The following is a 20,033-nucleotide window of genomic DNA, read 5'->3' as shown; positions in this document are numbered from 1 at the left end:
GAGTATGTAATTATTTTTAATGTACATAAGTACATTAAAGAGGTATTTATTTAACAGCTGTAGTTACTAGCTATTTTACAGATTAAGATTTTACATGCAAAGTTATATTCAGTTTATGAAATAGGGTGTTGCTAAAGATGAGACTACCCATATATATATAGCTTTTACTTTAATGCAATTAATGATCTGTATACTTTTTTCCATCAATAGTTGTTGTTGCTGGTATTGTTTATATAATTATTCAAAAATAAAACTTTTGTAGACTTCCGTTTTGTGGCGGAAGTGGCAGATCAAACCCGGAACAAAATCTTAGAGCTGTCGTTGCATCAGACGGAGGCTGAAAGGACTCATGTGTTCTGCTGTGTATGCTAACTTAAGCTGACGTCTCTTTCTGTTTCATTCAAAGGTATGGATAACTTCCTACAAAAATATTCAATAACGAGCCACCGGTTTCTTAAACGCTAACTTTAAAACGAGTTTCAAACAATAACTGTAAGCGTACACACGTTTCAAGCTCAGCGTACACTTACAGAAAATCCAGCTTTAGTTTGTCTGCTTAGCTAAAAGCTAACTAACCTGTTTGGCTCGACTTTTCGTCAATCTTTGACAGGTGGCAGAGATCGAAAGCTTTTCAGAAGATGAAACAGATAGCTAACCAGCTAACATGTAGGCCAGGATAAAATACAAAAAAAGTTGTCTTAAATACGCGTAAACTAACGTTAGTTTGTTTACCAAGCTCGCATCTCTTGTTAAGCTAATAAAATATGTCACTTTGGAGTGACACTGATGAATTAACATGATCGGCGAACACACCCACTCTACCAAGCTACTTACAGCAAACATAAAAGTAAGAAGGAAGAAAATATGAACAAGTCAAAACCAGTTCACAATGAAGATAATGTTTGTGTTTGTACCAGAGATGGCCACTCTCTACGTGACCCCTCATCCCGATGACTTCAGGAGCCTTCTGGCCCTCATAGTTGCAGAGTTCTGTCCGTCCTCCTGCCCGAGGACCCTCACAGAAGATCCTCCTGCGTCCTTGAATGCACGCTCCAGACCGACCCTGGTGCTGGGCACTGGCGAAGGTGACTCCATCCTCAGTGGGGCCAGCGCTGTGGCCTGGTACCTGGCTTTACAGGGGAAGAGGGGTGGTGTAGATACAAAGCAGCAGAGCCAGGTGTGGCAGTGGCTCAGCTTTGCAGACAATGAACTCACTCCGGTGTCCTGTGCTGTGGTATTCCCACTGATAGGGGTGATGGGAGTGGATAAGAAGGTGAGAGGAGAATCCAAATGCTTGTTGTTGACATGTGTGTTATTTATTCTTGTGACAATTTATTCTAAAATGACTTGTGTCTTCACAGCTCCAGCAGAGTTCCCGTGCAGAGTTGATACGTGTTCTAAAGATTCTCGATCAGGCACTGGAACCGAGAACCTTCTTGGTGGGAGAGAGCATCACCCTGGCTGATATGGCTGTAGCTACAGCTGTTCTGCTACCTTTTAAATATGTACGTACATTGTGCAATGTCTTACAGGTTTTGACAGTTAGTTGCTGACTGTCTGTCAGCATGTTTCATATCTTATCAATTTAGCCATGTTTGCCACCTGTCAACATTTGACTGTGCCATAATATATTAGCATTAGTCTGATTATATTTTTTGCTTTTAGGTGTTAGAGCCATCAGACAGGAAGGTCTTGACCAATGTTACCAGGTGGTTCACCACCTGCATAAACCAGCCACAGTTCCTGAAGGTGTTGGGGAAGATCACTCTTTGTGAGAAGATGGTGCCAGTTACACCAAAGATAAATGCCCCTGCTAATGCTAAAGCTGCTAATGCCAGTCCTGCTATTGATTCTGCTGATGCCACAGCCAATGGTTAGGAAGTCCTGTGCCACAGTTCATGAATGTCTTTTTTTGTACAAACAGCATTCTGATTGTCTTTGTTTCCTCCTTCAGGCCCACCAAAGACAGAAGCCCAGCTGAAGAAGGAAGCTAAGAAGAAAGAAAAGCTGGAGAAGTTCCAGCAGAAGAAGGAAATGGAGGCGAAGAAAAAGACACAGCCACCGACAGAGGTATGGATACTTAACTTCTGCAAATACAACTTCCTGTAAGACACTGGTGCAGCTTTAAAAAACATAAACATGGCCTATGCCAACATCATAGTTGTTCTGAAGGGGTTAAAGATCAATTGCCATCAAATCACATGTGGTGTGCTCTCCTTTAGAAAAAGGCCAAACCGGAAAAAAAGGAGTTGGGAGTGATCACATACAATATCCCCACTGCACCTGGGGAGAAGAAAGGTGATTGCTCAGTGTGGGGGGGGGGTTTCTCTTTTGTAACAGAAAGTGTGTGTATATATATATGTATATATATGTGTGTGTGTGTGTGTGTGTATATATATATATATATATATATGTGTGTGTGTGTGTATATGAAGAATATTATTTTGCCTTTTTGTGGTGGTGAGGGGGATTGTATTATGTGAAAATGACATCAGTGCATACCTTCTATAATATCAGTAGTTTTATCTTGATTAGCTTCAGGTCCAAATGTCAACCCTTTCTCTCTTTCTTTTCTGGTGTCAGATGTCATTAGTCCGCTTCCTGACTCCTACAGTCCTCAGTATGTGGAGGCTGCCTGGTATCAATGGTGGGAGAAGCAGGGATTCTTCAAGCCTGAGTATGGGGTAAGGAAGGTCCTCCCCTTTACGCTATATTCCCACAACAGAAAACATTCTTTTTTTTTTTTATTGATTAGTTTTGTCTGTGATAACATATCTGTCTACCTCACTACTTTCTGCAGAGGAAGAGTATTAGTGACCACAACCCTCGTGGCATCTTTATGATGTGTATCCCTCCACCTAATGTGACTGGATCCCTTCACCTGGGTCACGCCCTCACCAACGCCATTCAGGATTCTCTGACCAGATGGTAATTAACTGGACTGTTTAATAGCCTGAAATTCAAGTTCATATTTTCAGTGAGGCCGGCTGTGGCTCAGGAGTCAGAGCGTTAATCGGAAGGTCGGCGGTTCAATCCCCGGCAAGATACTGAACCCCGAATTGCCTCTGGTGGCTGTTCAGCCAGTGTATGAATGTGTGTGAATGTTAGATTCTGTTTGAGCACTTAAGCTCAGTGTATGAATGTGTGTGAATGGTGAATGCTTGTAGTGTAAAAGCACTTTGAGTGGTCAAAAAGACTAGAAAGGCGCTATACAAATACGGAGCATTTACATTACTTTTGTTGCATCTACCTATCAAAGTGGGGTGCTTTCTTCCATTCTCCAAGGCACAGGATGAGAGGTGAGACCACCTTGTGGAACCCGGGCTGTGATCACGCTGGTATCGCCACCCAGGTGGTGGTGGAAAAAAAGCTGATGAGAGAGAGGGGCATGAGCCGTCACGATTTGGGCAGGGAAAACTTCATCCAGGAAGTCTGGAAATGGAAGAATGAGTGAGTGAAGGAAGTAGTAGAAAGGAGGAGATGTCTGAAGTAGGATTAAAAACTGGAATAAAGAGACAGTAATAACTGAGCCCCTTTTTGCCTTTTTAGGAAGGGAGACCGTATCTACCACCAGCTGAAGAAGCTGGGCTCTTCTCTGGACTGGGACAGAGCTTGCTTCACTATGGACCCTGTGAGTTTTTGGAAATCTCTGAACTAATCTGAATAGAATCTGTAGAAATATTCCTCTTTTTCATGTCTATACATGTTTCTCTGTCCAGAAACTTTCCTATGCAGTCCAAGAGGCCTTTATCCGCATGCACGATGAGGGAGTGATCTACAGGAGCAAGAGGCTGGTCAACTGGTCCTGCACACTAAACTCTGCCATCTCTGACATAGAGGCAAGTGTTCTGGTTAAATGACAAGGAATGCATCTCATTAGAGTGGTAAAGATCTAGGCTATATCTATTTCCTGTAGTCACACAAATATGTCAGTTCATTATTTTCTTACTCTTTTTTAGTTTTCTTTACACTTCACAATGCACACACTGCGTTGGTTGAGATGGCTGGGTATCAAACACCACTTTTAGAATACCAGATTTAATCCCTGATTTTGTATGTATACTCTTATTTCATTCAATCAGTGTTTTGGATGGCTGTTTGTTTAAAGACAAAATTAAAGACTGATGCATTTGAGAAGTTTGTTACTCAGGAAATTGTTATGTCACAGCCCCCACACACACATTTCCTCTCTACCTATCAACTGCTTAAAAATAATCCGAAGAGGATAAAAAAAAATGATTTGTTAGAAAAATGATTATACTCAGAAAATGAAGGTATTTCTAAAAAGTGTGATTTGTAGCAAATTACATCAAATATTTTCAAACAGCAGTTAGCCCTACTTTGTTAACCCTGTTATAAGGCTGTCGTGGTGACAGTTTCAAACACTTTTGCCAGTACTGGTCGTGCTGTGCTCTCATAATTAAAGCTTCTGGTTGGTTTGCAGGTGGATAAGAAGGAGCTTACCGGCAGGACTCTGTTGCCTGTGCCTGGTTACAAAGACAAAGTAGAGTTTGGCGTGTTGGTGTCTTTTGCTTACAAGGTGGATGGATCAGGTATGTGAGCTCATAGACAGCAGAATATTTTGAACAAAGACACCATGTGCCATTCAGTTACACTGTCCTTTACATTTCTTTTTCTCCTTCTGGTCCTTAGACGAAGAAATAGTTGTAGCAACAACTCGTATTGAGACTATGCTGGGAGACACTGCTGTAGCTGTCCACCCTGCTGACTCCAGATATCAGCATCTGAAGGGGAAAATGGTACTCCACCCCTTCTGTGACCGCAAGCTGCCGATTGTCTTGGATGACTTTGTGGACATGAGCTTTGGAACAGGTAGGCATGGTTACAGGAAGGTCTGTCTGTGGGTCTGTGGGGTGCTGAGAAAAAGTAATCATAACAAGTTGTTAAGCAAGTGCTCATGTCTCCTTTTTTTTTTCTTCCTTTTTTCCTCTCTGCCTCTCCTATTCCTCTGCACCATTTTCTGTTCAGGTGCTGTCAAAATCACCCCAGCCCATGACCATAATGACTACGAGGTTGGAGAGAGACACAATCTGGCCTTTATCAACATCTTGGATGAGAATGGCCTGCTCATTAACGTGCCTCCTCCCTTCCTGGTATAGTGTCTCATTATCGTCCTTCCCCCTGCAGTGTGTGCATTTCCAATGTGACACTAAAAGTCACTTCTTCATAGTTTGCTTGGTGTAGGAGTTTTATTTCTTAATTTTTCATTTTTAACTATTCTGTCGGTCCCCCAGGGCATGAAGCGTTTTGAGGCCAGGAAGGCAGTGCTTCAGGCTCTCAAGGACAGAGGCCATTTTAAAGAGATCAAAGACAACCCTATGGTTGTCCCAGTCTGCAGGTAAAGTGAGGTTCATTTGTGCGTAAGTGGAACAGAGGTTATTTGTGTTTTAGATCTTTTCATGTTATTCAGGATCATCCCCATTGTTTATCTACCCTATCAGTCGCTCCAAGGACATTGTGGAGCCGCTGCTGAAGCCACAGTGGTATGTGAACTGCACAGACATGGGCAAGCAGGCCGCAGACGCTGTCAGAGAGGGACGGCTCAAAATCATCCCTGATCACCACCTCAAGACGTGGTTCAACTGGATGGACAACATCAGGTAATGTTCTCCTCATTTTTAAAAGTGTTTCTTCTGTTTTATATTGTTTGTTTCAAAATGGATCTGAGCAGCAATAGCCTTTTTTTATGGCCAGTTTCATTTATGGTAGACGGTGTTATCACAGAGACTACTCTGATTTTGACATGTACAGTTAAGCATTTTAAATTGAATGCTGATGCTTAGGGAATATGCTAATATTCTTTTTTTTTTTAAGAATCTCACCATATTAGAGCAGCAGCTTATTTTCATTATCAATTAATCCACAGATTATCTTTTTGATTAAATAAATGTTTTAGTCTATAAAATGTCTTAAAATAGGGAAAAAGAGCCTAAAATTCATCAGAACCCAAGGTGATGTCTTCAAAATGCTTGTTTTGTCAGACAAACCGTAATATTTAATTTACTGTCACGTAAGACAAAGAAATATCATAATTGAGAACCTCAAAGTAGAGGATGTATGGCAGTTTTGCTCAAAAAACTATACAAATAATGAATTGAAATTAATTGTTTCAGCTCTAGAGATATATCATTTTGAACATTCACATCTTTAGGGAGTCCTGTTTGTAGTGTGTCAGATTTCATCCATCCATCTTCCTCTCAGGGACTGGTGTATCTCTCGGCAGCTGTGGTGGGGTCACCGTATTCCTGCTTACTTTGTAACTGTCAACGATTCCTCTGTGAAACCAGGAGAGGTAAGAGGATGTCTGTCACTATTGTCAAGGTCTGGAGGCTTTCAGATGACAGATAGAAAGCTATTTGTGTCGTAATTCTGAATTTATATGCCTGTTCCTGTTTTTTTTTTTTTGCTTTCCCTCTGCAGGACATGGATGGTCATTACTGGGTGAGTGGTAGATCGGAAGAGGAGGCCAGAGAGAAGGCAGCAAAGCGCTTCAATGTGTCTGCAGACAAAATCAGCCTCAGACAGGGTAAGATTTAACACTTTTTAATTTAGCGGTGTCATTACCACAATTATTGTAAAGGTACATGTATGGACTTACTGTATATGTTGTAGATATTTTTTGTCTAAATAAAATAGAATAATTATGAATTATCAATAATTATTATAAAGGTTATCTAATCAGTTCATGTTTTGCTGCTACACAGATTCACTTAATTTAGTCCTACTCCATATTCATACAAATTAGATAACTTTTGTTCCTGTGTTTCAGATGAGGATGTTCTGGACACTTGGTTCTCGTCTGGCATTTTCCCTTTCTCAATCTTCGGTTGGCCTAATGAGGTAAAAGTCTGAGGACAAGCACCTTTCGCCAGAAACAAATGGCAGTTTTTATTGCAGTAGATAGCAAGGATCTCCTCTGCAGTAGAAACACTTTTCTAAAACTGCAAATAATGTAATAAAGACAGGCGTATAAACTGGAAATGCTGCCACCTAAATTCTGAGTACACATTTAAATTCATAACATCGAAATTCAAATTCTAAATCAACACTTGTGCAGCTGTTTTTTGTTGTTGCATGTATATTCATTGTGTTTAAACCCGACATTACTGCACAGTTGCAGATAAAGATTAGTATTACACTAATCATATTACATAATGTAATAAATGCACATGTAAATGTAGATTCCAGTGATGGCTACATAGGATTGTTTCCGACTCGCGTGACACAAACATTTCCAATAACTCCAGAGCATTGAAAAGTCCCAAAGTCAAAATTTATTGAAAAATTATAGATGTTATTTTCATTTCCAAAATTCACAACATATTTTATCTAACAAAATATTCTGCTTCAATCCATATTTGTTGCTGTTTAGCCTTTTCATTACGGTCGGAAAAACTGCTCTCCCGCTTGCCGCACACAAAGGGAGGCACACCTGAATTACCGGGGAAGTCTAGCAGCAATCTAACAGCACCAAAAATTACATTTCTATACCCACAATAACAAAAAATGCATTTTGGGTCTAGTATTTTGTGACATTGTTACCTGGGTTATAGCCCGCATCCTTTGCAGAACGAGTGAGTTGTTGGTTACTCCGATCCTCTGCCCTGGACTGTTTTGGGATTAGCCTGATGCCTACATGTATTTATGTTTTTATATTAATTAAAGAAAGTTGATTTAATAAAAAAGATTAACTTGTTGAGGATTTTGTTCAAGGATTTTTTATGAGGGCAGGATGATGTCATAAAATATGATGACATTCGAAACTTTGTTCAAAAACCTCAATAGAATAGCTTTTGAATGTAAACAAAATGTTCTGTACAGCCTTAATTGATAGATTCACTTAATTTCACTGAGTTGCACTGTGTATGATTATGTGACAATAAAAACTTGATATGATTTATTTATGGGTTCCTGCGCATGTCACTGTACCTCTGTGTTCTGATAATATATGACTAAAACAGTATTTAGTATATGTATTTCCATCATAAATATTGCTATTTGCGTTTTTTCTTTAGACCCAGGACCTGAATGTATTCTACCCGGGCACCTTGCTGGAGACGGGCCATGATATCCTGTTTTTCTGGGTTGCTCGTATGGTGATGATGGGCCTCAAATTGACTGGCAAGCTGCCCTTCAAAGAGGTGAGACCAGTCGAAACTGCCAAAAACCGAGACATAACACAACAGGATGTGACATTAGTGTTATTAGCAAGACATGTCTAAGTAATGATGATGCTTTTTTACAGGTTTATCTGCATGCAGTGGTGAGAGATGCCCACGGAAGAAAGATGAGCAAATCTCTGGGCAATGTCATTGACCCTCTGGACGTCATTACAGGAATCTCCCTAGAGGTAACGCCTAATCACGCTTTGATGCATGTTCAGATAGACACACACAAAGTTCTCCCCTATTTGGGTTGTCTTTTACATGGTTGCCACGCGCTCACTGCACCCCTGAGGCTCATATTCTTATGTAAGCTTTATTAAGCACCCTTTTCTGCTTCAACAAGCTTTTATTGAGGCCATCAATCTCTTCACCAGCTAAGGGGGAAAGTGCTCAGTCAGACCAAGCAGACCTGTCCTCTAGAGGGCACTGAATGACTTGTAGTAAACTGCACTTTACCCTTAATGTTTTCCTATAAAGGTCCTTTCCTTACTGCCTAATTAAAACATCAAGGAAAAACAGGAAGCAGTTGAAAGAGGTGTCTTATTCTCAACATGAAAGGAAAAAATGCTGAACACATTGTTTTGTTTTTCAAATGCTGACATCCCTCCTTATTCCCCATCCCCCTACCTTCTAGGGTCTTCATGTCCAGTTGATGGACAGCAACTTGGATCCACTAGAGGTAGAAAAAGCAAAGCAGGGCCAGAAGTCAGACTACCCAAATGGCATCCCAGAGTGTGGCACAGATGCTCTCCGGTTTGCTCTGTGCGCCTACACTAGCCAAGGTGAATTCATTTTTATTTGTTTGTTTTTCTGACTTTCTCTGTTCTTCTGCCTCTTTTGGCCCACAGCCTGGATCTCAACCTTGACTTTATAAAATATATCACAACACGGGGAAAACATCATTAAGTACAAGGTCAATTGTTAAAAAATGTTATCTATTTTAATATATACTGAAATGATAATTTATTCATGTGTGTATCGCAGGTAGGGATATCAACCTGGATGTCAACCGCATCCTGGGCTACCGTCACTTCTGCAACAAACTGTGGAATGCTGTGAAGTTTGCCATGAAGACACTGGGAGACAACTTTGTACCATCAGAAAAAGCCCAGGTGAGACCAAGGGGAAAGCTGAAGGATACAGACAACATAAACAAGGACTTATTTATATTCATCCAGTGACATAGGTACCATATTTTACTCAGAACTGTTTTCTTGTTACCATTATGTGTCTGGGGGTTTAGTTTGCCCATATGCCACCCTGCTTTATATTCATAAACGTGTACACAGTTTTCCACAATCTTAAAATGTCCTCTTTACACTTCACACATGCAATCCTCTCAGTTTTGTGGAGAGGAGAGTGTATCAGACAGGTGGATTCTATCTAGACTGAGTGCTGCTGTTGCTCTATGTGATGCTGGCTTCAAGGCCTATGACTTCCCAGCCATCACGACGGCCATCTACAACTTCTGGCTGTACGAGCTCTGTGATGTCTACCTGGTAAGGAACTTTGAGACCACTGAGCGGCCCAGGTCCATTCATTATGTGGGGGCATGTAAAAGGTTTTCCTCATTTCTTCCCTCACACTCTTGTGTCTTCCAGGAAAGTGTCAAACCAGTGTTCAGTAAAGCAGAGGAAGACTGCACCACCCAGAGACAGGCCCTGGTGTGCAGACAGACACTTTACACCTGTTTAGACGTCGGTCTGCGCCTTCTGTCTCCTGTGATGCCCTTTGTTTCTGAGGAGCTCTACCAGAGGTTACCGAGACGACAACCTCAGAGTGATCCCCCCAGCATCAGTGTCACGTCCTACCCTGACAGCGAGGAGGTGAGATAAGGAAAGTTTAAGTTACGGCTGCTAACATTATTTTTCCTAAAGTTGCAGTTTTACATATTATGAGAGGACATTACTTATTTTAAATAAAATTCACTGAAGTACATATTTTGCTGACGCTCTCATTCTGTCTTCTGTGATTTTGTTGCAGTTCTGCTGGCACAGTGAGGAGGTCGATCGTGACATGGAGTTCATAATGACTGTGGTTAAGACTATCCGGTCACTGAGGGCCGACTACAACCTGACCAAGACCAGAGCTGACTGTAAGATGAAACACACAAACTACATTAGAAAAGTTGCTGTGAAATAAATCTTGGTTTAAGGCCTAACTAAAGTAACTCAGTATATTTACTGAAGTACTAGGGCTGTCCCCGATTAAGGATTTACATAGTCGAATAAGAATCATCAAGTCCTTCCTATTGTCGACTGATAGTGAATCATGCGTTTTTTTGTGCGCTGCGATTGCGGGGGGGGGGGAATAAAATAATAAATAAGAATAAAATATTCTTTGTGTGGGTCATCAAAGGTGATAACTTATCCGAAAGTCCCGGGAGGTGCAGACAACTCGGCACAACACCAGCGACGCTGGGGCTCCGTCTCTTCTGCCACTACACACAAACACACTAAGCCTACACATGCGCACTGATGACCCAGGGTTAGGGTTCTAATTTTGGATTTATTTACACACTTTAAAAAACATTTATTGAAAGTTTTTATTCTTTTTGCATTTTATTTACAGCATTAAACGTTGAAATGTATATTGTAATAGGCTGTGTATCAAGTTATTGGGAGAAAACTGGTAGTTCTTTTTAAAATCAGACGTTCAGGACCCCCATATCGCCAAAATGGCATGATCCTCCTTTCGCTGTGAAGCTTTGACAGTCAAATCAGGCTCCACCCAACGAGGCATCGAATCTTGGACTATTTGGGGTCAGCCCTATAAAGTACTGTACTTAAGTACAGTTTTGGGGAACTTGTTCTTTACATGATTATTTCCATTTTATGCTACTTTATATTGTACTTTTACTTCTGTATATAATATATTTGTTACTTCGATAAAGATTTTACCTACATACACATTTACCTACATCTACAATACATAATGAGGAGCTTATAAAATATGCTTTGTACCAACTGAAACTACAGAACAGTATATAATTAAAATTGGCTCCACCTCAGCCAGCTACAACAGTTGTTGCTTACAAATTTATGCAGCAGTAATAACAATCTAGTAACATAATGTGTATATTTTTTTACTTTGGAGACTTTGCATACATTTTGCCGATAATTCTTCTGTGTATTTACTTGCAATCTTTAATGATGCTTAAACTTCAGTGCCCATTTTCTCTCCCAGGTTACCTGCAGTGCATAGACTCTGCAACGATGTCCCTGGTACAGAAGTACAGTCTGCAGATTCAGACCTTGTCTTATTCTCAGGCCGTCTTACCTCTGACTTCTAACCAGCCTGTCCCAGAAGGCTGTGCAGTGGCTATTGCTTCTGACAGATGTACCGTGAACCTTATGCTCAAGGTGAGGGGGAAGAGTAGTCCCGTTCAATATTGTTTGGTTTCTCCCATCCCTCTACCTCTTGTGATGTGTAATACATTAGTTTTGTTTTAGTTTCCTTAGACACAAGATTGGGTGGGTTCTACCATGTACTACTAATTACAATTGCAAATCATTTAAATTCACGTGTCCTGTTTTGACCCGTTACATGACTACCTGAATGATCTAAAAACATGAATGCACCTCGCGTACTCTTTCGAGCGTTCATGTACTGTGCTATGAGTGTACTATAGATCCCGAATAAACTTACAGAAAAGTCTGAGCTTTAGTTGTTTATTTCAAGAGAATTGCCACCTCATTCCTTCTTTACTGACCTGAAATAATAAAATCTTAGTGTCATCACTTCACCTTTAATTCCCCCAGGGTCTAATTGATGTAGAGAAGGAAGTGGCTAAGCTGATGACAAAAAAAGGAGACTTGGAGAAACAGATGGAGAAACTGAGAGAGAAGATGGCAAAGAGTGACTACAAGGAGAAGGTGCCAGTGAAGGTGCAGGAGCAGGATGCTGAGAAGGTGGGAAAAAGAAATTGACTCACAGGTTTTCTTGGTGTGCAAGACATGTGAATTACCGGTAAATAATGATTTCCTTCTCTCCTCAGCTACGGCAGAGCCAAACTGAACTTGAAAAAGTAAAAGAAGCCATGGCCAACTTCAGGAAAATGATGTGACTCTCCCCCTAGTGTTTTGTAAATCAGGATTTATTTCCACTTTCCATGTCAGTGTTTTCATTTTCCAAGTTGATTAGAGTACGAAGGGAATTCAATAAAGCTCTTATGACATTTGTCTTCACCAGTTCTCCTGAGGCTAGTAATCTGTGCAATTTGTTGTACATTTGTATCAGGTAATGAACAAGTTAATTCACTCTCTTAAATGTCAAACATTTTATTCAGCATATTTAATAGAACATGTAAGAGCATCATTTTAGATACAGCTTTGTTCATAAAGACACTGTCCACAGAAAAGAAATAAACCTAAATATTTTGGCTGCATTTCTAAAGATTAAAATTCCTCCGACCTGACACCATTAAGATATTTTATATTACAGCAATGTGTTTATACTTGTAATTGCTTCTTTACAAATACAGCCAAAGAGGGAACAATGGAAGGAGTGAGAGATGGCTCGTGCATTCACATGAAATGCGTCCTTTTTTCCTCAAGACACAAAAACTAAAGTATGATTAACCACTAACCTCAAAAGAATATGTACCATATTTTACAGGTTTTTAGTGGGGGGGGCACGCGCGCAGAGTAGGCCAGATCTTTCAATATGCCGCAACACTATACATGACAACAAATCTATCACACCATGCCAGGAACACGCTCTGACCACAGGCCATCCAAATCCTCTACTGCTCATTTCCTCTCATCCATCCTTCTTTACAGTCTCCAGGGCGAGTGGAACTCGGAGGCGGGGAGGGGAGTGCAGTGTGTCGTTTCAAAGTTTCGCATGTACTTCCGCGCCTGGGAGAGAGAAAAGACAGCGGGGTAGGAGGAGGAATGGAGAATGAGAGGTGTGGGAGGGCAATGAACAAGAAGTGCAGAATTTGATTATATTAGCTTTGGTCTGTCTGGCTCAGTGCCATACAAATCTCTCCCATCTCTTAAGGGTTTACATGGGAGGTTGAATAAAGCCTAATTCAGGAGGAATTACCAAGGGAGGAAAAGCATAGCATTAGCAGTAATTGATGGCACTCCTCTTGTTTGATGTTAAATGACTTCAATAAGCTGAGCGCGGTGAAATATATTACACCAGTCAACCTGAGAGCACAGGTGAGCTGGTTACTATGGCAACCAGAAAAATGTTCCTCAGTGGTAATGATGTCTGAATAGCTGTGATGTTTTTTTTTTTTTCCTTTTTGGAGTGCGAGAGAGGGAGGGGGTAAGCCAACCTTAAACAAGAAAATGGGAGCTTACTGGAGAAAAAGAAATTAGACTTTGTAACGTAACTTGGAGAGATGAAATAAAGACAACAGGTGGCTGCCCTTTAAACCAGGCAGGAGAAACAACTGTTCACACTGAACCTGAGTGCATGGATAATAATAACAAATGATCTCCTTACCAAGAAAAGAGCCAGCTGCCGCCTTCCCTCTGCAGTCATATCCTCACCTGGTAAGAATGTGTAAGACCACGTAAAAGCACTGAGGTGATACATGTACGTATGTATGAGGGTAGTAAATAGTATGTGCAGTTCATTTGCATAGTAAATGTGAAAGACCCCAGGGCTTACCAACACTCCATGGAAACAAAACATCTCTATCTGCCTGATAGGACTGCAGCACAGATACACACCAGTCATCATCCACCTCATAGCCACTGTACACAGATGCTGCAGAGCAAGAGTGATCTGGCATTACACACAGCTGTTACAATACCAACTTTTCTACTCAAGCGCTCACCCTAAATGTAGACACACATAGTTTTCTTCACTTCAATACAATACATTTTGATTCTAATTTACAAAAAAATGTGAAGTGTCCAAAACGTCCAATGGTGGCGTGAACACAAGGCCAGATTTACCTTCTTCTAAGTGGTTGGAGGATCCCAGCCATTGTCTGACAACTCGAACCCCTTCGTCTGTCATTATTTTTGGGTACCTGGCCAGGAAAAACATCACCACTTATATGTATGTGTCACTCAACAAGTCCAAATACATTGTGCGTATCCAGTAGGATACTGAGATCAGATGTTTGAAAATCATGAGACTGACCTGAATTGTAACAGTTTCAGCAGGAGGTCATTGCCTCTGTTAGACATGATGTCCTCTGGACCCCTGTAATACAGCGTATAACTTAATATCAATAATATTTAACATTAAAACACCCAACAATAAAAAATTTATTTTATTTCAAAATATTACTACTCGGCAAAATGTTTAGTGACAAAGAGTAGTTCATGACGTACTAGTGGGTGTACTTAAATATTCCAACCTATGCACAATCTGTCTTTGACAGAAAAACGTTTTCCTTTTCCAAAGAAACAGCAGTTGTGCCATAGTGTTGAAGTTTAAAAAAATTAATTTTAGAGAATCTTATTTGGGTCTGACAGATATCTGGTGCAAAAGCTATTTCTAATTTTTATTTAATTTTAATCTTATTTCAATCAAAGTATTTCCTGCCAACAGTATGCATTTGAAAACCCAATGGAAAGCAGACCTCTGCTATAGTTATATCTATAGATTCTCTCTCTCATATATATATATATGTAACATTTTAAAATGGACTGCGGGGACTCACGTTGTGGTAATGATCTCATCTCTGGTTCTCCTGATCAGCAGGACTGGTCCCTGATATCTGGAGGAAGAGAAGGAGTTGTGTTAATCATCAGCTGCATCACTGTGAGCTATGCCAACAAAAAACAAACCCCACTTAGTTTCACAATTACACTCCCAATATGTTGCGTAATGTTCAATGATTAGTGTCACTATAAATAGACTCACTTGAGAAGCTGCTCAGCATTGTTCAGGTTTACATACTGCCTAACTGTGTGTTGTACCAACGGCCCTAAGAGGAAAAAAAGATATTTCATTTGCTAATACAAAGCTACCTGCTACAAACAATTAATAGTTTATGACATTTAACCCCTAGGGACTCACTCCAGCTGTCCGGCATGACCTTGAGGGCCAGGGGTAGGAGGTCATCAAAGGAGGCATCCAACACTATTGACTGGATCTCTGGGTATGACATCACCGCCCAACTTGCTAAGAAAGGAAATGGAGAGTAGGGATAATCACAACCAGGCAGGATGGACTAAATAACGTGATTCATATATATTCACACATATTATAACATGAAAAAGTACTGATCATGTTTTCGTGTACCTGTGAATCCTCCTATAGACCAGGCATACACGACAATGTCGCTGAGCTGGAAGCCCAGCTTGTGTATTGCAAACTGGATCACTACATCCATGGCATTAGCCTCATTCTGGGGGAATGGCACTCCCTTGTAGAAAGAAGTAAAAGCAATATCCATGCATTATTAAACATAACAATAACACTCAACCCACCTAGAAAACCATGCACTTCCAAAGAGTTAACCGATTTCCAATGTTTTATTCCACTCCACTGATAATATCGATCATGGGAGTGTACTTGCTCTCTTGTGCAACACTACCCAACTGAAACCAGAATTTCAACATGCTGTTGTTTTCCCACTGTGTTTGAGTTACACTGTAACTCATGCTGATTTAATGATAATTACCGTACTGCCTCCAAAGCCAGGGTGGTTCCAGCCCAGTACAGAGTAGCCACCTACAGTGCATATCAACACAACATTGAACTATAATTGACGCTTATGCGTATCCATAAAAAATGTAAATAGCATTATAAAATTTTTTGACTCTTGTGAAGTAAAGAATTCCTCACCCTCCAGTGGAGTGTTCATGCAGCCCACCTCATAGAAGCCTGCGTTCCCCTCACAGCAGATGACCTGGGGCAGAATTCATACATTTCAAGAACTAACCGTAATGTGATTGATATGAAACAAGTTTTTTGTTGGACCCTGGAACAAGCCAGAGGCACCAAAATAACAAATCATTGCAGACATTTACCAGGGTCTGGCCATTCTGTCCCCTGTCTTTCCTTCGATCCACAAACATTGTGTCAATCTCATTACCATCGCATGCGACAAGCTTGTTCCTTTGGCCGTCAAACTGTGACAGAGAATGATGATAGGTATTTATTTAAGTGAGTTTAAGTGACAATTGGAGAGTGAGTGTGTTTTTTTTGTACCTCTTCTATTAACCGAGCCTGGCCTTGCTGGAGCATGGGCCTCATGGCTTTCTGCAGTAAACCTACAGAGCCAGGGTACAGCATCCTCCTCCCAAATGAGTGGACAATAAGAAAACTGGAGAGGAAGAAAATAGATATGACACTGTAGCAACTTTGGATAAATACTTAATATTTTGGGAAAATGACAATGAATAGCAGTGAAATGGGAGGCAAACCTATTATAAAGGTAACTGTATCTATCCCCTTAATGTAATACTAGTAACAAATCTGTAGTTATGCAGAGCCTTCATTTTTTTAATCATGCATCATAAACTGCATTTACCTGATGATGTGGCATGGTAGAGTGCGCAGAGTGTTGAGGACACTGTCTGCTGCTCCTCTTAATCTGGGCTCTGGCTTTAGCAGAGAAACACCTGCCTTGGAAAGTTTCCTGTCACACACAGAGTCAGAGGCTTATAATGAAACAGATCATCTACAAAGCATTCATCCAGACAGGTGATGAATTCATTCCAATGCATTTCACAGTGCTTTGAAAGCATGTATCTATATAGAACTGACCCTGGTGAGAATTGAATTGCATTCAACACATTGCCCTTTCAAATGTCAATAAGCAAAAACTTACGGACTGCTGACTTCTGTCCAGCTGAAATCTGAAGGCCAGTACGAGAAGTCAAAGTCATAGCACCTTACTTTGTTCTACACGGAAAGCACAAACAAAAAAGAAGTGTTTCAACATGGATACTTACAAATATAAGTGGAATTATTCTTTCATCCCCTTGTTTCCCAAAACACTGGAGTACTCATACCATTAGCAAATCCTCATGTTCAGTACTTGTGTCAAGTTGTCAAGACCTCACCTTGTTTACTGGTGTGTGGTCCTTCTTTGTTTCTTCAAGAATGGAGATAAACTGAAGATACTCTGAGTTTTTCCATCTTCCCCACCCTGCGGGATACAAGGACAGAAGGAAGGTAAGCAGGAAGAAAACAAAAACAGAGATGTAAGTGGAGTGCATAAGATACAAAAAAACATTTTGCTACAAAGCCAAAAGGCTGCGTTTAGTATACTTTGTGGGTGTAGACCTTGTTCAACTGTCTTAATGTTTTTATGAAATCTTATTGCCATGCAGCATATACAGCACACATTGTGTTATCTAATGATGAATGAATTGAATTTGTCATTGTCTGCCAGTCAGTTGAAATATGTAGCCTCACCTCTAAGACAGGCCACTCCTAGAAGACACACCAGCACTGTACCCACATACTGACTCACTGGAACCAGCTTACTACTGCAGATGTAACCTACAAAAAAAACACAAAGGAACAGTGACACAGATATCCACATAGCCCCCCTCTATTTCTCTTCCAGACTTGAGCCTCATTAAGAGGTACCAATTTAAAAAGATTCACAGTCTGATAACTATCCTACAACCATACGTATAAATCAATATTAGAAGCTCAATTATACACTAAGAAGTGGCACGCAATCTCAAGCAACAAATTTATATTGATGCATAGCCTTGTTGGATGATTCAGTTGATTAACCTTATATTAATCCCACTTGTAAGAGAATAGCATTCCCAGAACATCCCCAGTGGAAGTTTTTCTTCTTCATGGAAGGAGAAATGTCATCCAGAAAAAAAATTCACATTTTGACAAATATCCCTACTAAAACCTTCTACTGCAACATGTCAAGCTCATATTAAAGAGTATAAAGGCACTATATACCATAAGAAGAAAATGCTTCAGTGTGTTTTTACAACATATTTTTATAACATAATGATCATGATATTAATCTGATATTCGTGATATTATTAATTTCCAATATATTGTATTTTTTTTTATTGTAAATTCATCCTCAGCACTGCTCCAGTGACGATAGTTTATTTCTGTGTTCTACTGTTATTCATTAAACCGGTTGAGGCAGATGGCCGCCCACCCTGAGCCATGGTTCTGCTCGAGGTTTCTGCCTCTGTCGCCTAGTGCTTGCTCTTGGTGGGAACTGTTGGGTTTCTGTATACATCATCACAGAGTATGGTCTAGACCTGCTCTTTTATGAAAAGCGCTCAGAGATAACTGTTGTTGTGATTTGGCGCTATATAAATAAAACTGAATTAAAGCAAATTCTTATATATGTATTGTAATTACACCTTGCTCAGAGACTCTTCAATATAGGATTTTGTAGAGAGATAACATAACGCCAGAATTTTATTTATCTGAAATTCAATAAATGATAATTTTGTCACCCAGTCCTTGTCAAGATTGTCTCCTTTTGTGCAACCAAGTCTGTCCATCCTTGTCTGTCAACTCTTATAGGTATATGTCATAACTAAGGCTAAAATAAACTATTATTTTCATTTTCAATTAATCATACAACCATTGTCTTAATAACTTGATTAACGCATTAGTTTATCAAACATCAGAAAATAGTTCAACATCTCTATCAGGTTCCCAGTGCCCAAGGGGACATCTCGAAATGTTCGAGAATCCAAACATATTCAATTTACAAAAGAAAAGCAAGAAAGCCTCACGCTGGAGAAGCTACTGTTTGCTGTTATTCCTTGATAAGTTACTTGTCAAATTTGTTGCTGATTAATTTTCACTTTCATCAACTAACCCATAAATCAGGTAATTTCTCTGATAATTTCAGCTCTGGTCATAACTGCAGTAAATAGTGAAGAAGAGAGGAAGTCTCCCTGTTTTCCACAAACATAATTCATACAACCTTTCCTGTACAGATAGCAGAGGAGAAGAGGAGAGCTGTAGTAGGACAGAGACCACAGTGCTGAAGCCTGGTGGGAGAAAACACAAACTTCACTTGACAGAACTTCTCTATTTAATATACAGGTTTATCAAATCATACACCCATACTGACCCAACCAAGGATACTGTCAGCGTGTTTCTCCACACTCCTTGGTTGGTAGTTCCATCCCTGCTGTGAGTGAGAGAAATTGTTGTTCATATCATGAGCAATGCTGCAACGTCTGCCTTTCCAACGTTAGCTAGCTAGTAGCACTGATTGTAGCCAATTGAACAGACTGGGTGATATTCCAACACCGTCTGCACAACAGCTCTGTTAATGTTACCATATATGCTCATTCTGATTATTTGTTTTCTGTTCAGCCTTTATCTTTTCTCTTCCCGTCTTGGCTCAAAGTTTCCTCACCTTCTTCCCACTTGGCGTTAGCATAACGTTAACGAGGTTAATGTCATTGAGGAAAACAGTTTCTGATGCTACAGTGTCAGACTGGCTGTGGCTGTGATGGTTAAACAGAAAGGAACATGAAAAGACACAGCGTTTAGATGTGCGCCTGTCATTTCATTCATTTATAAACGGCCAGCCCGCTTGTACGTTAACTTACAGCGCACTGACAGCAGGTTTTCAATAACAAACACCTGACTCTTCCGGGGACAGATGTAGCGGGCGCTAACGTTACATCAATGCTAAGAGAAAAAATACTGCTCAGTTTTCGCAGTCGACTGTACTCAAACATAGGCAAAACGTTATAGGTATTCCTACCCTCCTCCCCGCTCTGCCTTCAGGTCGAGACGGGTCCGGAGACCGGTGAATTCGTTGCAAATGAGGCCCTAAAATACAGCGGAGCCACATCCAGCCGGCCATTCTTCCAATACGAGAACTACGGAAGCCTGCGGTGACCATAAATCTCAAATGCGAAAGCGCTTTGAAAGTTGTTGGAAATACATATTGGAGACAGGCAACAT

General features: G+C 40.4%; 2 protein-coding genes across 3 annotated transcripts; one reads left to right on the top strand and one right to left on the bottom strand.

The window, feature by feature from the left end:
* The first annotated feature begins 284 nt into the window (after window positions 1-284).
* On the top strand, window positions 285-12,379 carry vars1 (valyl-tRNA synthetase 1). The gene is made up of 29 exons (XM_038711059.1): window positions 285-406; window positions 918-1,273; window positions 1,362-1,505; window positions 1,666-1,873; window positions 1,955-2,070; window positions 2,223-2,298; window positions 2,584-2,684; window positions 2,801-2,928; window positions 3,286-3,450; window positions 3,550-3,631; window positions 3,720-3,839; window positions 4,445-4,553; window positions 4,654-4,833; window positions 4,990-5,114; window positions 5,256-5,359; window positions 5,463-5,621; window positions 6,223-6,313; window positions 6,442-6,547; window positions 6,791-6,861; window positions 8,037-8,162; window positions 8,267-8,371; window positions 8,821-8,968; window positions 9,171-9,298; window positions 9,530-9,685; window positions 9,788-10,012; window positions 10,170-10,281; window positions 11,373-11,548; window positions 11,948-12,097; window positions 12,184-12,379. Exons 2-29 carry the CDS (start codon window positions 920-922, stop codon window positions 12,250-12,252), a joined length of 3,834 nt encoding a protein of 1,277 aa, XP_038566987.1. The 5' UTR covers window positions 285-406; window positions 918-919; the 3' UTR covers window positions 12,253-12,379.
* Window positions 12,380-12,450: 71 nt separating this feature from the next.
* abhd16a (abhydrolase domain containing 16A, phospholipase) lies at window positions 12,451-19,986 on the bottom strand. Of its 2 annotated transcripts, none has more exons than XM_038711061.1 (20): window positions 19,831-19,986; window positions 19,186-19,242; window positions 19,036-19,102; window positions 17,526-17,612; window positions 17,171-17,256; window positions 16,936-17,009; window positions 16,636-16,743; window positions 16,314-16,428; window positions 16,133-16,234; window positions 15,948-16,011; window positions 15,784-15,833; window positions 15,402-15,525; window positions 15,177-15,281; window positions 15,021-15,084; window positions 14,818-14,874; window positions 14,292-14,354; window positions 14,102-14,178; window positions 13,812-13,910; window positions 13,644-13,690; window positions 12,451-13,045 (listed from the first exon to the last, which is right to left on the bottom strand). In XM_038711061.1, the coding sequence occupies exons 1-20, from the start codon at window positions 19,969-19,971 to the stop codon at window positions 12,962-12,964; spliced, it is 1,671 nt and encodes a 556-aa protein (XP_038566989.1). In that variant the 5' UTR covers window positions 19,972-19,986; the 3' UTR covers window positions 12,451-12,961. The 2 variants fall into 2 exon arrangements, with proteins under 2 accessions (XP_038566989.1, XP_038566988.1); XM_038711060.1 differs by having other exon boundaries at window positions 19,186-19,245; window positions 19,831-19,973.
* Window positions 19,987-20,033: the final 47 nt, after the last annotated feature.

Source organism: Micropterus salmoides, unplaced genomic scaffold, assembly GCF_014851395.1.
Source record: "Micropterus salmoides isolate LMB-PRFRI ecotype aquatic unplaced genomic scaffold, ASM1485139v1 Ms_hic_scaffold_11, whole genome shotgun sequence".
Classification (NCBI taxonomy): Eukaryota; Metazoa; Chordata; class Actinopteri; order Centrarchiformes; family Centrarchidae; genus Micropterus; species Micropterus salmoides.
Note: the sequence above shows the minus strand (reverse complement) of the source record. Positions and strands in the feature narration are given on the sequence as shown.